Source organism: Emericellopsis atlantica (genome assembly GCF_019669845.1).
Source record: "Emericellopsis atlantica unplaced genomic scaffold F5Z01scaffold_6, whole genome shotgun sequence".
Lineage (NCBI taxonomy): Eukaryota > Fungi > Ascomycota > Sordariomycetes > Hypocreales > Bionectriaceae > Emericellopsis > Emericellopsis atlantica.
Window position 1 is genome coordinate 740851 of NW_025764708.1, and position 13573 is coordinate 754423.

General features: G+C 55.8%; 7 protein-coding genes across 7 annotated transcripts; 5 read left to right on the forward strand and 2 right to left on the reverse strand.

Annotated features, from left to right (window-relative positions):
• Positions 1–656: 656 nt before the first annotated feature.
• F5Z01DRAFT_634357 (uncharacterized protein) lies at positions 657–2127 on the forward strand (the record flags this gene model as incomplete). Its single annotated transcript, XM_046262046.1, has 2 exons — positions 657–1031; positions 1084–2127. 2 exons carry the CDS (start codon positions 657–659, stop codon positions 2125–2127), a joined length of 1419 nt encoding a protein of 472 aa, XP_046120715.1.
• Positions 2128–4146: 2019 nt separating this feature from the next.
• On the forward strand, positions 4147–6843 carry F5Z01DRAFT_488516 (uncharacterized protein). The gene is made up of 3 exons (XM_046260145.1): positions 4147–4224; positions 4273–5074; positions 5133–6843. The coding sequence occupies exons 2-3, from the start codon at positions 4427–4429 to the stop codon at positions 6675–6677; spliced, it is 2193 nt and encodes a 730-aa protein (XP_046120716.1). The 5' UTR covers positions 4147–4224; positions 4273–4426; the 3' UTR covers positions 6678–6843.
• Positions 6844–8235, forward strand: F5Z01DRAFT_488373 (L-asparaginase precursor). The gene is made up of 2 exons (XM_046260144.1): positions 6844–7143; positions 7208–8235. The coding sequence occupies exons 1-2, from the start codon at positions 7009–7011 to the stop codon at positions 8195–8197; spliced, it is 1125 nt and encodes a 374-aa protein (XP_046120717.1). The 5' UTR covers positions 6844–7008; the 3' UTR covers positions 8198–8235.
• A 599-nt stretch (positions 8236–8834) lies between these two features.
• On the reverse strand, positions 8835–9299 carry F5Z01DRAFT_618114 (Tim17/Tim22/Tim23/Pmp24 family-domain-containing protein; the record flags this gene model as incomplete). Its single annotated transcript, XM_046261013.1, has 1 exon — positions 8835–9299. One exon carries the CDS (start codon positions 9297–9299, stop codon positions 8835–8837), a length of 465 nt encoding a protein of 154 aa, XP_046120718.1.
• Positions 9300–10338: 1039 nt separating this feature from the next.
• On the reverse strand, positions 10339–10863 carry F5Z01DRAFT_634361 (uncharacterized protein; the record flags this gene model as incomplete). The annotated part of the gene is made up of 1 exon (XM_046262047.1): positions 10339–10863. One exon carries the CDS (start codon positions 10861–10863, stop codon positions 10339–10341), a length of 525 nt encoding a protein of 174 aa, XP_046120719.1.
• A 247-nt stretch (positions 10864–11110) lies between these two features.
• F5Z01DRAFT_488571 (uncharacterized protein) lies at positions 11111–12050 on the forward strand. Its single transcript, XM_046260146.1, has 2 exons — positions 11111–11336; positions 11398–12050. The coding sequence occupies exons 1-2, from the start codon at positions 11330–11332 to the stop codon at positions 11835–11837; spliced, it is 447 nt and encodes a 148-aa protein (XP_046120720.1). The 5' UTR covers positions 11111–11329; the 3' UTR covers positions 11838–12050.
• Positions 12051–12817: 767 nt separating this feature from the next.
• On the forward strand, positions 12818–13525 carry F5Z01DRAFT_672031 (putative GNAT family acetyltransferase; the record flags this gene model as incomplete). Its single annotated transcript, XM_046264760.1, has 2 exons — positions 12818–13217; positions 13272–13525. The coding sequence occupies 2 exons, from the start codon at positions 12818–12820 to the stop codon at positions 13523–13525; spliced, it is 654 nt and encodes a 217-aa protein (XP_046120721.1).
• Between the last annotated feature and the right edge of the window lie 48 nt (positions 13526–13573).

Genomic DNA, 13573 nt, shown 5'->3' on the forward strand with positions numbered 1-13573 from the left:
GCGCGCAATCGGTCTTTTGCTCATTCTTTCAAGGCGAGGCGAGGCGGGTCATGTGTAATGAGAGGCCTCGGCATTCGTACAGCAACAAAAGTCACTGGGAGAAAGTACAGTGTCATCGTCATACGTACTGATGAAGCCATCGTCAAAGTCGTTTGGTCTGCTAAACTTGTGTCCTTGTTCACGAAGACTATCCGTAGTAGCACAGCAATGACTTTCAGCACATGCCCTAATTGGGAGGCACATGCCAGGTTCCAATCGAGGGCTTGATCTTGAATTTAGCTTTCCCTTGTGGACATCGAAACGGCTGGTTGGAAATTCCTTATTTTCAGCATCCTCAGTATAAGACGAGCTAACTTTTTACGAAGCGCCTCGGCATCTGTCATTGCAAAAAGTAACCCACTGTTGAAATCGGGATTCGGATCCGGGGTTGGTCGGACGCCACCTTGGAGCATGCGACGTACCTCCGTTTTGCTGAGTCATTTCGTGAAATATCGAACCTTCGGCTTAGCCGTGCTTCACATCGTCACATGCTTCACTCGCGCGATAGCAGTAAAGTACTCCCGCGGTGTCCATTATCTTCAATTCTCCACCCGGCTCGCTCGTGTGCGATGATTGGATCCGTACTTTTGCTCGTGTAACGACGACGGCCGCCCGTCATGAAGGGTCCCTTCTTCGTGCCTGCACGCAACATCCACCATCGCCATGCCGCACTAGCTCTCTACCGCGCCCTCCTGCGCACGGCGCACAGGGTAGAGCTGCCCGCCGATCTCAAGCCTCGGGAGAAGAAGCTCCGCGCGCGACTGTTGCCCAAGCCACATGTACCAAATGGCGAGGGTTCCGACGAGGTTCGCGGACCAGCTGGAGGTGCACGGAAACATGGACATCCCTTTGCCGCGCAGATTCATGCGCATCCGGCGCAACGACCGAATCACTGGCATCCCGTCGGGAAACAAGTGAGGAAGAGGTTCCTAGCTGATAGACACTACACAAGTCTGCGATTGGTGTACTCGTCCATGGCGACAGGCTACAAGGTACACACTACGCCCTTCCCATCGTTGACATGAACCTTACGAAGTCTTCCAGTTTCTATCAATGTTCTCGAAAGCAGCTTCTTCGGACTCAAAGGAATATGGCGAGCTTGTTGCGTTCATGCGCGACCTTGCCTCACAACGCGCCGAACAGCGAGCACGCGACAATCAACGAACCGGACCGACAGCGCCTGATACTGCAACCTCGCCGTCTTCATCGGGGCAGACCAACGAGAAGAGAAACTCGCCAGCGAAAGAAGTGTTTGAACCCCGTGGTCCTCTGCTCTCCAAAACCTCTGGGCCAGGCGAACCCCCCTCATACGCTGGCACACCTCGACCGGTGGAGACACTGGGCCGTGATCGACGCGTGCCGCAGTTCGTCACGGACAGCTACGGCGTTCCGTTCTTGCGCTATTCCAAGCCACACGACCCCAGGCTGGATCGGATGAATGGGCAGCGACGGAAAATGTGGCTTGCAACAATGGAAAAGTTCAAGGCGTCCACCGACACACTCGTTCCCGAATTCTCCTTGGAAGATGTCTGGGAACACCACCTGGCGAACGCGGCGCACAAGGAAGGCCTGGACATTGCAGACCCCGAGCCGACGACCTGGATCGAGAGCTCGAGTGCGCAAGGACCGCTAGAAACGACAGACGACTGTGCAGGTTCTCGTTCGACCGGGAGTGCAAAGGACACGTACATGTGGACTGCTCTAAAGACGTCTTTGTGGTACGAGTACCGGCTAGAGAGGATCTACGAGGACTTTGTCGCGCGGGCCGAAGCGCTCGTCAATCTACGAGAGGAGGAACGGCGTCTGGCCGCTCTGGAGAAGGGAGAAGATGCGACGCCCAGCAGCGAAGCAGCCCAGCAAAGTTTCAATGATCATGACCAGCAAGGTGGCCAAGGTGGCCAGGTCAAGGTCAAGAGCAAGAGTATAAGGACGTGTGTCGAGGCCGCGCGAGAGGGCGAGGCCAAATTCGGCCGGTCGACGGGGGCAGATCGTTTCGACACACCCGCATGGCGGAACGTCGTCGCGCAGCATGGTTCAAAGATGTTGGACCTGCTTATGCGGCATAAGCATCCAGATGCCAGGTTTTAGATGTTGTCATCTTGGTATTAGCATTGCGAGGCGTTTTGGCTTTGTGTGAACATACATAGATGTACAGAGTTCCACATGTGTCGGTTTGATGCTTCCTGTGGTTCCGCATGCCAGCGCCGGCAGAATAACTTGGCATGTGGATGCTTGAAGGGGTTCCTGACTTCCTGTTCAAGATGCTCGCGATCGCAACGGCTCAAGGTCACGGAACATGCCCACAGCCCATGAGCCTTGTGGTTTCGCCCCCTTGCCACCCAAGCTTAGTACCTAGTAGGCAGGACCTTTCAGCTGGGCGCGACATCTATCGCGGTGCCATTGCCACTCGTAAGCGAAAAGCGTTGTTCATTACTTCTTCCCATGCCAGCAGCCTGTTTCTCGGGTCAGATACCGAAAGGGGCATTGATCATAGGGTCCGCACAGTGGCGGCGGCTCAGGAGGTTGGCCCTGCGTTACATCGAGGTGAACAACGCTGGAACGCTCAAGCGTGCATCTCCAGATCCAGATGGCCAGATTGCCTTGCATGAAATCGGTCCTGTTAAAGGCTCCATGCCAATGGCATGATGTTGCATCGCTGGCAGCAATGATGGAAGAACGTCTTGAGGCCGCTCCACCCTCCCGCGCCCAGTGCATCACCCGGCGGGCCGCTATGGGGACTGGACCCGGTTACCGCCCCAGCGGGCCAGCGGCCGCCTGTCCAGGGGACTGAAGTTGGCATCACGTCTTGCAAATGAACAAGACAGCAACATGAACCTGTAGGCGGCAGCCCGGCACGAATTTTGCTCTACAGTAGAGCGTGTCACGTCCAGCCTTAGAGGGCATCTTCTTGTCAAGCTGTCCTCCTTCTTGATATCTCATTGTCACTAGTTATAGTGGTAAGTTATTAACAGCATAGGATTCGTTTTGTTGCGGAATATACGTACATGTCACACCGTGTTTACAGGTTCAAGGTACTAACTATCCCAACGGCCATCCTTCTCGCAGTCGCTCCCCGCTGTCTTACTTCCTCGATGTTTGGGAGAACCACTTCCGCCAGACCGAAGATCTTCGGCTTCATCCCCCACACAACAGAGAGCGGATGCGCCTTGTTCGTCTGCGGAAGGTATAACATCAACCAGTCCGTGACTCTATCCGGGCTTTGATATTTGACAGCTAGACTACTGGCGGGACCTTCAGCAGCCGGGGCACAGCTGCAGAGAAGAAAGAGAGACTATTGATATGCAATGCACGATGAGATTTGCTTGCTGGGCATATGTCTATGGAGTGCACACTACAAAGCGATGTCAGCTTTTTGGTACCTCGATCTGACAATTCTGAAACCTCGTGCGGTGCAATCGTGGTTGCAGCATCTGCTGGACTGGCTGCAAGATGATGCACGAATTCCCCTGAATGTGGGAAAATGTGATGATCATATTTTCTAGCGGCCTTCGACGGCACGTCAGAGCCACCCGATCTCGAGCACCGGTATGCTTCACTCGGGCTGTCCGCGCATCGTCCGTGCCGTACCGCCCTAGCCTCACTGCATGTTGAACCCCAAGCTGCAGGATTTGGGACACGATTCAGCTGCGCGGTGGAGCAGCTGGAAGACACCTGAGAAAGCTATAGAGTGTTTGCTCTGCTTTTTATTACTACCGGTCCTCGAAAACATGGAGCTGGAGTGACACTTTAGTGCGCGGACAACAATGGAGCTCTACGCTTGAAGTTGAAAGCCTGGCGGGGCCTTTACCAACAAGATCTTGGATCAGACGGACGGCCGCTTGAACTACGAGGCAATTCCCTGTCGAAACACGGCGAGATCTCATTCATGCACGTACTCACGCGCGATCGGAACACTGTGTGCTCTGCTATGATTCGTGGCTGCGTCCCAAGAAGCTGGGCTGGGGCCGATGTATTTCGGGTCTGTGAGCTACGTAGCCATTTTGCTGTCGCATGGCATGCATGGCAGAAAGTAGGGGTCCATAAGGAATGGAAGCCCTTGACTTTTAGACTACCAGAGTTTGTTTTTGACCTTTGATGCCACGACCATATACATATTCTGATTCCTGCAGCATTTTATTCATCGCGAGGTGGTGTCATTACATCTTTCGGTTTGATTCCAACACAGCGAGTCCATGAAGCCAATGGGTCATTCTCCTCGCTCACGAATACTAGCAACGAATCGGTTTCCGGCGAACCTAGTCTAAGGGGACAGAGAGGCAGCTGAAGCAACACTTTCTCCTTCAGCTACGCCGACCAAGATCACTTCTCGCATCCAACAACTTGAGGACACTGGCAGGAGTCGCCCGGATCTGCGTCTGCGGGCGGGATGGTGCAGAGCGACGGGGCGACGGCTGGTGATGGTGATTGGGTCAATGGCCTAGGCAGCGGGGCCCCGCGGGATCCGCAGCCTCAGTGGGACTTGGACCTGAGCTTGAACTCAAATTCCATGTCCGTGTCCCATTCCCAGTTGCATCCCCACCACTATCATCATCACCAACATCAACATCACCACTACTCAACGGCCTCGTCGGGTGGCTACCACGTCAACTCTGCCCAGACTGACAACGAAGCATCGCATTTCCAGTCGTCGCATTTCCACTCAGACCACTACGACTCGCACCAGCCACTTACCACCAGCCAGCCACAAGCGCTTGAACCCGCAGATAAGGAGGAGTTTAGATTACCAAAGGTCGAACCGACAAGCCCACCAGGGCGACACAACAACGCGCAATCCTCCCCTCAGCATTTACACGAGCTGAATACCGATACGATTCCTACATGGGACAGCATGCCGCCTCCAGCGCAGGCAGTGCCTATCGCGGACGGCCAAGGTACCTCAAATCCGAGGAAAAGGTCCCGGACGGATGATTCCGTCACATCAGTGGTGATAACGGCTACAACCGAGGATGGGGCGCGGCCCAAGAAACGCGGGCGTCCAAGGCTCGCCGAGGCCGACAACAAAACATACTTGGAGGTAAGCATGGCGTCTGTATGGTTTTGCGGGTCCGGAGCTGATCCTATCTTCTGTGTAGCGTCGACGAACCCAGGTCAGGGTAGCCCAGCAAAAGTATCGCAACAAGAAGGAGCAGAGCATCGTCGACCTTGAGCAGCAGGTCAGGGAGGAGAGGGCACAGCGCAGAGCGCTGGAGCAGGAGTTTCAACACTTTCTTTCCCTTCTCCAGAAGAATGACACGATGCTGCATAGCCCGGAGGACGTCCTCTCCAGCTTCACGGCCTTGCGTCAGAGGTTCTTCTATGCCGATCTGGACAAGGAGAAGGAACAGGACAACCAGAGCACCACATCGTCGGCCAGTGGGCAGCACCAAGCACCACACCCTACGGCCAAGCGACATCAGGCCACGTTGGGCACGATCAGTAACTCCTCCAGCGATCGATATCTCGGCGTGGCTTCAGCAGTGGACGGCACGCGCTCGCACGAGGGCCACAACATCAGCTTCACCACCGCGGCAACGAGTCACCACCCCCCTGAGGCGCCCTTGTACGAAGTCATCGCAGACCCCACTGCTGAGAATGCCAGCTTCCCTCAATACATCCCTGACCCAAGCAACCCTGGCGCCTGGATAGCACAGACGCCCGTGCCCCAGGACCAGCCGCTGCAGCCTCCGCAACGCATGCAGCAGTATCCGAATCCGTCACTGTCCACAATGCGCATGGCCTCGCCCAGGTCTTATGCCTCGCAAGAGGGCACATTCGGGCGGCGTCTAGCAAGGACAACCCTGGAGCGTGGTCTGGTTCTGGCCACCATGTCGAATCCGCCGCCGGATCGTTTCGGTGCTGTCTTTGGGTTCTCTCTCTTGTTTGAGTCGCGCGAGGGCATTGTGCGGCGGCTCAACGACCATCTTCGGGCGATGAACCAGCAAACCCTCAGCTATTGGAGATATCCGTTTACCAACCTCGGTGGTGCCGGTCTGCATTACACCGACCAGGATCCTTCGGTTGGCGGCGGCAGTCATCAAGAACCCTTTAAGCCTCGACACATGACAGGGCTGCAGATGGGGCCCATGGAGGAGCAAGTGGCCGATGTGAGGGACAAATACGTCAGCAACGACACGAAGGTCAATTTTGCTGGGTTTGAAGGAGATTTCCTCGACTGTATGGAGGTGGAGCGCTATCTCCGGGACCGAGGCATCATTATTCCTGCCAACGCAGAGTTCGTCTACGCTGAGCTCAACCCAGCGCGGTTTGCGGATGCACAGGCCACAGACACCGTTCCCGTCAACGCCGTCGACGGTGATGTGTACGCCGCCAGTGCTGCGATGAATTATGCGCAGGACTGGTCTGCCTATGGAGCGACAGCGGTCTTGGGCAACGGCACGGGGCCCAGTGCACCGGACATCAACGGCCTAACCCCTTTCCTGTGTCCGGCAGTACCGCCAAAGGCCTGGGTGAGCAAGGATCCCTCAAATATGCTCTTTGCGGCCAAGATCAGTGTGCCCATACTGGTGGAGGAGATGGTGCGACGGTGCGTCTGCCTGGGCAGGACCCCCGGCGTCCGACCTAAGGATGTCGACCGAGCTATCAAGATCGCGTCTGGTTTGTTTAAATCGGTGTCATGATTGTGTGTTTCTGGGAGCAAGTATGTGAATATCTGGGTAATTTTGGTTATTAGACTCTTGTGATACCCCATGCCCAAGGTGGCATAAAAGCGTTTATGAATATATATATATGATCATTCATCCCTTGGATGTGCCACATGCCACGAATCAACCTCATTCTGTGCTGTACAAAGGGGCGCCTGTCTCTTGCGCAGACCTTGATACAGTATCAGCACTGACAGGGCCTCTCGTAGTAGGCGGGGTCCCCGCGTGTCATGGACATAAGACTATCGCGCTCTAACTCTAACCTCATCCTGTCCGCATCTCTTGGAGTTGAGAAAGCACTATAATCATGGATAGAAAACGCCCCAACTCTTCATCTCCTCTCCAACCCCGCCTCATCATACATGGCGGCGCAGGAAACATTCAGCGTCACCATATCCCACCCAAAATCTACGAGTCCTACCGCACATCACTCCTCTCCATTGCAAGTCCATGCCCCCTGACCTCATTTACCTATACAAGCCTGCTAACTCTCCCTCGCCCCGCAGCTAGAGAAGACGCAGTGCTTCTTGGACAGCCCCCATGCGAGTGCGCTCGACATTGCGACTCGCGCAGTGGAGCTACTGGAGGATGACCCCCTCTACAACGCAGGCCGGGGCGCCGTCTTTACGCGCGACGGCATCAACGAGATGGAAGCGAGCGTCATGGTCACGCGAGGCCATGCCAAGCGCACAGCCGGCGTCATGGGTCTACGGCACGTGCGGAACCCAATCGTGCTGGCCAAAGAGATCCTCTTGAGAGGAGACAATGACCTGCTGGGGTTGGAGGGGGATGCCATCGCCCAAGAGGGACTCGACGTGCCGAGCGCGCAGGGCCACACACTGCTGCATGGTCCGACGGCCGAGGCTCTCGCGCGCCAGTATGGACTGTCCCTCGTCAGCCCCGAGTACTTCTTCACGCAGAAACGATGGGACGAGCACATCCGCTCCCTGTCGCGGGCCAGGCTGGGCAAAGGCCGCGTCGCCACGTACTCTAGCGAGACATATCTGCCCCAGGGGACGTGCGGCGCCGTGGCTGCGGACGGCCAAGGCGTCATCTGCGTGGCGACCAGCACCGGTGGCCTGACGAACAAGCTCACCGGCCGAATAGGAGATACACCGACCCCGGGCGCCGGATACTGGGCAGAAGAGTGGGTTGACAGACTGGGAACGTCCTCGCCCGGCTCTTCTGTGTACAAGACGACCTTGGAAATTACAGGCGCGCTAAAGGGCATCCTGGCGGATTGCCTGCCGACCCCTTTTCTGTACGCGCCACTAAACAGAGACACCATCACCACAAGGAGCATGGCCGTCTCTGGAACAGGGAATGGCGACTCTTTCCTCCGGACGGGCGCTGCCCGCAGTGTCGCCGCCATGGCACGCTACGCACCCTCTCGACACGCACATCGCTCACCCGCGTTACTGGCCCAGGCGGCGAACTCCAGCGCAGCGCCGGCGACCGCTGGGACGGCGAGACGGGCGAGGGGCAAGGCGGGATGATTGGCATCGAGAGCACCGTCACGCGCGACGCGGCAGGCCATGTCGTGGACGCGACGACGGACGTCATGATGGATTTCAACTGCGGCGGCATGTTTCGCGCGTGGATCGATGAGCACGGCAGGGCACGGATGAGCATATGGACCAACGACGGGGAGGATGCGGATTTGTAAACTTTTTTTTGTTGTAGTGTTGGTTTCGGTACTTGCGTGCGCACACGAGATTTTTGATACATCGGATCATTTGTGGTCCCCATCCATCATTCATCCAAGAAAGGCTTCATTATATCCTTCCTTTCTTCCTTTCTTCCGCTCCTGGTCGTACAGAGTCTCCGGTGTGTCTATCAAGTCCCCTCCCGCTACCTGCCTGCTAGCAGCCTGTCTATAATACAGTGGTGGTGAAAACGCCCATGTGAAAAATGCGGTAGATGTGTCAATGTGTCGGTGGTGGTGGTGTCGGTGGTGATGGTGGTGGTATGAGAGGAAGATTATGTCGTCGGTCGTACAGTGAAGCTGTGCGCCCCAGAAAATTACACGCGTGAGAGGAAGAGGGGGGAAGTCTCCATGTCCATGATGAGAAAGCCAAAGGTAAGCCAAGGCGCGAGAAAACAGTGCAACAGCCAAGCAGCAGCAGCAGCAGCTTACATGGCCTTCTCCTCCATGCCCGGCGGAGGCTGGGGCATCTCGAGCTTGGTGCCGCCCTCAAACATCTTGCCCATGCCGATGCCGACGCCCTCAATGACGGCGAGGAGGACGGCGCAGCCAATGGCGCCGTTCCGGATGGCCTTGTAGCCACCGCGGACGGCGAGACTGCCGCCGGTGAAGGCACCCGCGATGATGGCGTTCCAGGGGTCCTCCTTTTGGCGGACGCCCTTGACGGCGCAGTCAAAGGAGGAGAAGAGGCCGCCCCAGACGCCAAAGTTGCCGCCGAGGACGGGGGCGCGCATCTTGACGGCGGTGATGGCGCCGATGCGGCGCTCGCCGTAGGGGGAGTTGCGGAAGCCCTTGATGCCGTGCCAGATGGAGCCGCCTATGCAACCCATGGCGAAGGCGCCGCCAAAGTCGTTGAGGATGACCCAGGGGCAGGGGTCGCGGCCGTGATCCATGGTCATTGTGGGCGAGGAGGGTGTGCGCGACGTGCGGCGAGGACGATGGGGGGAGGGAGATGGGTCAGGAGGAGTGTCGACGGGCGTTGGTCGTCGTCGCCGTCGTCGTCGGATCTGGCGGTGGCTGAGGAGGTCGTCGGATGGCGGCGCGATGAGCTGGGTGCGCTGTGGCCCGGGTAGCGATGCAGAGGTTCGTCGGGTTGATGGTTCGTCGTGGACTATAGAGCACGGATGGAATGGTAGATGACGGAAAAAATCAGAATCCAGCGGCCAGACCGACGAGCGCGCCGATACGCGGATATTTGTGGGGCACCGCGGGTTGAGGGGAGACGTCGGATGCTGTCAGCTGGGCCCCAGCTGGGGACAACATACGGTTACATACCTACATGTATTCCATGGTTTTGTCCGTCTCAACAGTCCTCAATTAGTTTTACGTTCATGTTTCCATATGTCAAAGACCAAGGTGGGCAACGTATCGAGTACGTCCGTGGTGCGAGTCGTGGACAATGATTTCCTAGATATGTTCTCATGTCTCCGAGGAGGTGACGGATTATGAAGAAGACGCAGGCGGCGCAGTTGAGGACGCGACAACTGGGTTGGATTGAATCGAGTGTATTAGCGAAAAGGTGAACTCGATTGCAAGATGAAGTGCACCGCGAGGCCGCTGGCCCTCCGTGAACTGTGAGTCGTGACCCCTGAGCACCACACGGTGACTTCCATCTCGTGTCACTTTCCTTCACTTACGGCATCAATTAGGGTGGCATTCGACGTTTAGCTTCGTCTTGTTCCTCTCTTACCACCGGCGAGAGTTTGTCTTTTCGACATGGAAGGCCCCCGACTCTCCAATCTCTACCTTCTGGGAAGCGAGACCGCGCCATGCCATCACAGTAGGGTACGGATACTGGCGAGAAGGCAAGTACCAAGAAGGGTCTTCCCAATGGATTGAGCTACTAAGAACCGAGCCCAACGGTGGGATCTCATCCTCTGTCCGAAGAATCCGAACGCCCGCAAGTTCCTAAGGCTGTGATCGAAGCCTTCTTCATTTGTCGTCTCGGAGGATCTTATGATCCGACATCACCACAATAGGACACAAACCCCGCGTGTCCGTCTGGGCTTGTTCACCCTTGTAGTGACCAAACTCATCAAGACTCATGTCGGTCTCGTCGAGGAGTCTCTTGGCTTCGTCCAAGGGGGACCCTTCAAGGGGGGACGGCAGCATGTCAGAGTCTGGTTGGTCCCACTGCGGCCGGGGGACCTTTGTGCCGTCCACGCCGCGAAAGTGAGCTTCCGCTTCTGCGTTCCACTCGCCCAGGTCGAGATAGGCCTTGATCAGACGCGGCTCGAGAGGCACAGCCGCAACGACTTTGCGATCGTGGGTCAATGAGCGGAGTACACCGTCCTTCCCGACATCGACGATTCCTAGTGGGTCAAGCGGGAGGCTGTAGAGCAGTGTGTGAAGGTCGCGATGAGCCTGCTTTCGCTCAGGGGGTAGCTCATCGGGGAGGACGCGCCTCTCCTTTCGGCCTGCTGGCGTGGTGCTTCCAATGCTGAGAGACGCCGACATGACATCAGCCTCGGCGAGTCTCTTGCGCGCGCGGGTTATCAGAGAGGGGGAAGGTTGCAATGCATTCAAGCCAAGTTGTTCTGGGCCAACAAGGACGGCAGAACCAACCATTTATATAGGTATGTACATGGCAAGACACATGCCAAAGCACATGCATCCTCGATATTCTGAACCGAGCGGGGTAATTCTTGTTAATAGCGGGCAGATGAAGAAATGCCATGCAACCCAATGTTGGCCGAGTGCGTAGAGGAAGTCACAAGGCCAACAGGCCAACAGGCCAACAGACTGGACCAAAAGAACCATAATCGCCAAGCTCAACGAGCGACAGATTTTGGAGCATAAATAGAAGTGACAACCCAACACGTTGGACTAACATAGCAGACTAGGCATTACCTGAGTTCGAAACTGATTCAACCTGCGCCTTGCCTATCCTACGGAGTCCTCGGACAGTACATATAATTACGACATGCATCGTGAGTTCACGCCTTGTCACAACTTGAATATATCAGATAGGCTCGTGCTGATACGAACCAGACGACGCCTCCACTGTTCTTCTGGCACTCATTGCCCAAGGTTCCGCACGCGCTCTGCAAGCACGTGGCACCGCCTCTTATGATATCGAGGTTCCTTCGACAGCCGCAGTGGTCTATGATTGGGACAGTCTGTATAGCCAAGCTGCTCTGTACCCTGATAGTACGCTGGATCTGAAATACGGTGGCTGGGTCATCGAGGTCGATGATTCGATTGTGCTGGCTATTGACGACTCCTTTGTTCAAGAGCTCAGCGATGCTGCCACAGCCCAGGACGACGACGAAGGGGAATGCGAGAATACGGAGGAAGGCGATGCGGACGAGGTCTCGGCGCAACGCTGCAGCCATCCAAAGTGCTTCAACACTGCCAATTGTAGAACCTACACTGATTGCCATGTCTGCACTCGCCAAAGCTACCTGACCGGGGTAGGATGGTGTATCTAAGACACTTGCGATAGTTACTCTTTCACAATGTTACTTTATACCGTGGCACTTCTGAGCAGTGTGTGCGCACCACATGCAGTGAGGAGCATGGCTGCGATTGCTTGCCAATGCCGCCTTGAGTCTTGACTCTTGACCCAAACGTCGAATCACCTTACGACTGACTCAAAGGCGCACCGGCAAGGACCACTTTAGAATGAATAAAAAATTCCCATAGAATTAATGGAGTGCCGGAGTCGACTCACGAACTATACATCGAAGAGACGAATTTTCGGAATCCAGTAACTCATTGGAGCACCTTTCCCACATTTTGTGAAACCGGTCAGAGCGAACGGTCGGACTTGGTTTGGGGATCTAATGGCGAAGAATGAAATGAGGCTGTCGGTTGCACGGGGATTACTTCTTCGGACAAATTGGCTGATCACAGCTACACTTCCGTCTGTACCTGCAATCTCCAAAGTTTGCTGCTGCAGATTAGTACTCTTGGTGGTTGTTGACTTATGTTGTTTTTAGGACTAGTAGATGGGGTTTATGAAGTTTATCTAACCTTGAAGGCTTCTTAATGATATTTCTGATGAAATCAGACCGACTGATCAAGTCTAATTAAATACTCTTATTAGATGAAATAATGAATAATTCCACAAGAATGTCAGCGTAACATCGAAACCACTCAGTGATCCCGGGTAGGTCAAAATATACATGCGCCCCGGCTGTAACCGCTTCTCGCCTCGACGTACTTCCCGAACAGGCTCGCCGAACCTCGTGCAGCTCCTAGCCTCCTACCTGCTTGGCAGCTCCAGGAATACGTGACAATCCTTTGCATGATGCAGTCTATTCCACAACCTTCTGGACTTGTGACCTTGAAGCTAATCCAAATCTGTCCCGGCGAGACGATCCCACCAGGCAGAAGATCTTCCAAATCCTATAAGTATTGTGATCTCCCCCATCCGCCTAAGCATCCCCATTCCGCAGACAACCCGACAATGCCTCTCAAGCTCCTCCCCGCTGGTCCTCGCGACGCAGACCAGTCCATTCACATTGAGACCCTCGCCTACGGACCTAACCCCATCGGTCCCATCATCTACCCAGGTCCCTTCCCCCCCTCTGCCCCCGATGCGCCCAACCCACGCGTGGAGAAGCTGGTCTCCCAGCTTGAGGCCGACCCGGCGTGCAAGTGGGTCAAGGTCATTGACACGGAGCTCCCCGAGGAGAGAAACATGGTAGCCTTTAGCATGTGGTTCTTCTGGACCGAGCCTCAGCACAAGGCGCAAAACGACACGCCAGTGGACTATGGCACCGGGAGCAACTGGGAGGCGTGCGACTATTTCTTTGGGGAGATGCGCAGGCGACAGGGGGAGAGATTCGAGGGAAGGCCATATGCGTGTAAGTTACGACGACCTGTGCTGTGTTGGATGAAAGGATGCTCACGAAGAGTAGATCTCAAGCTGTTGCATACCGATCCGGCACATCAAGGCCGTGGTGCGGCGTCGATGCTCCTGCGGTGGGGCGCCGAAGAAGCAGACAGGCTCGGCTTGGACTCGTACCTCGAGTCGTCTCCTGACGCTGCCAGGTGGTACGCGAAGCGTGGGTTTGTCGAGGTCGATCTCTTCAACGCCGACTTCTCCAAGTGGAATGGGCCAAAGGAACACCCCTCTGCCCTCATGGTCCGACCCGTAACCAAGTCATCATGACAATGTGTTCGGGAATGGGAGGAGAAACATGGACGAGAAGAAAAAGTA

Bases quoted from the DNA above. Each gene is read 5' to 3' on its own strand.
- F5Z01DRAFT_488516 (XM_046260145.1), top strand. From the start codon at position 4,427: ATGGTGCAGAGCGACGGGGCGACGGCTGGTGATGGTGATTGGGTCAAT. The intron at 5,075-5,132 runs GTAAGCATGGCG...TCTTCTGTGTAG, and splicing joins ACAACAAAACATACTTGGAG to CGTCGACGAACCCAGGTCAG.
- F5Z01DRAFT_488373 (XM_046260144.1), top strand. From the start codon at position 7,009: ATGGATAGAAAACGCCCCAACTCTTCATCTCCTCTCCAACCCCGCCTC. The intron at 7,144-7,207 runs GCAAGTCCATGC...CTCGCCCCGCAG, and splicing joins GCACATCACTCCTCTCCATT to CTAGAGAAGACGCAGTGCTT.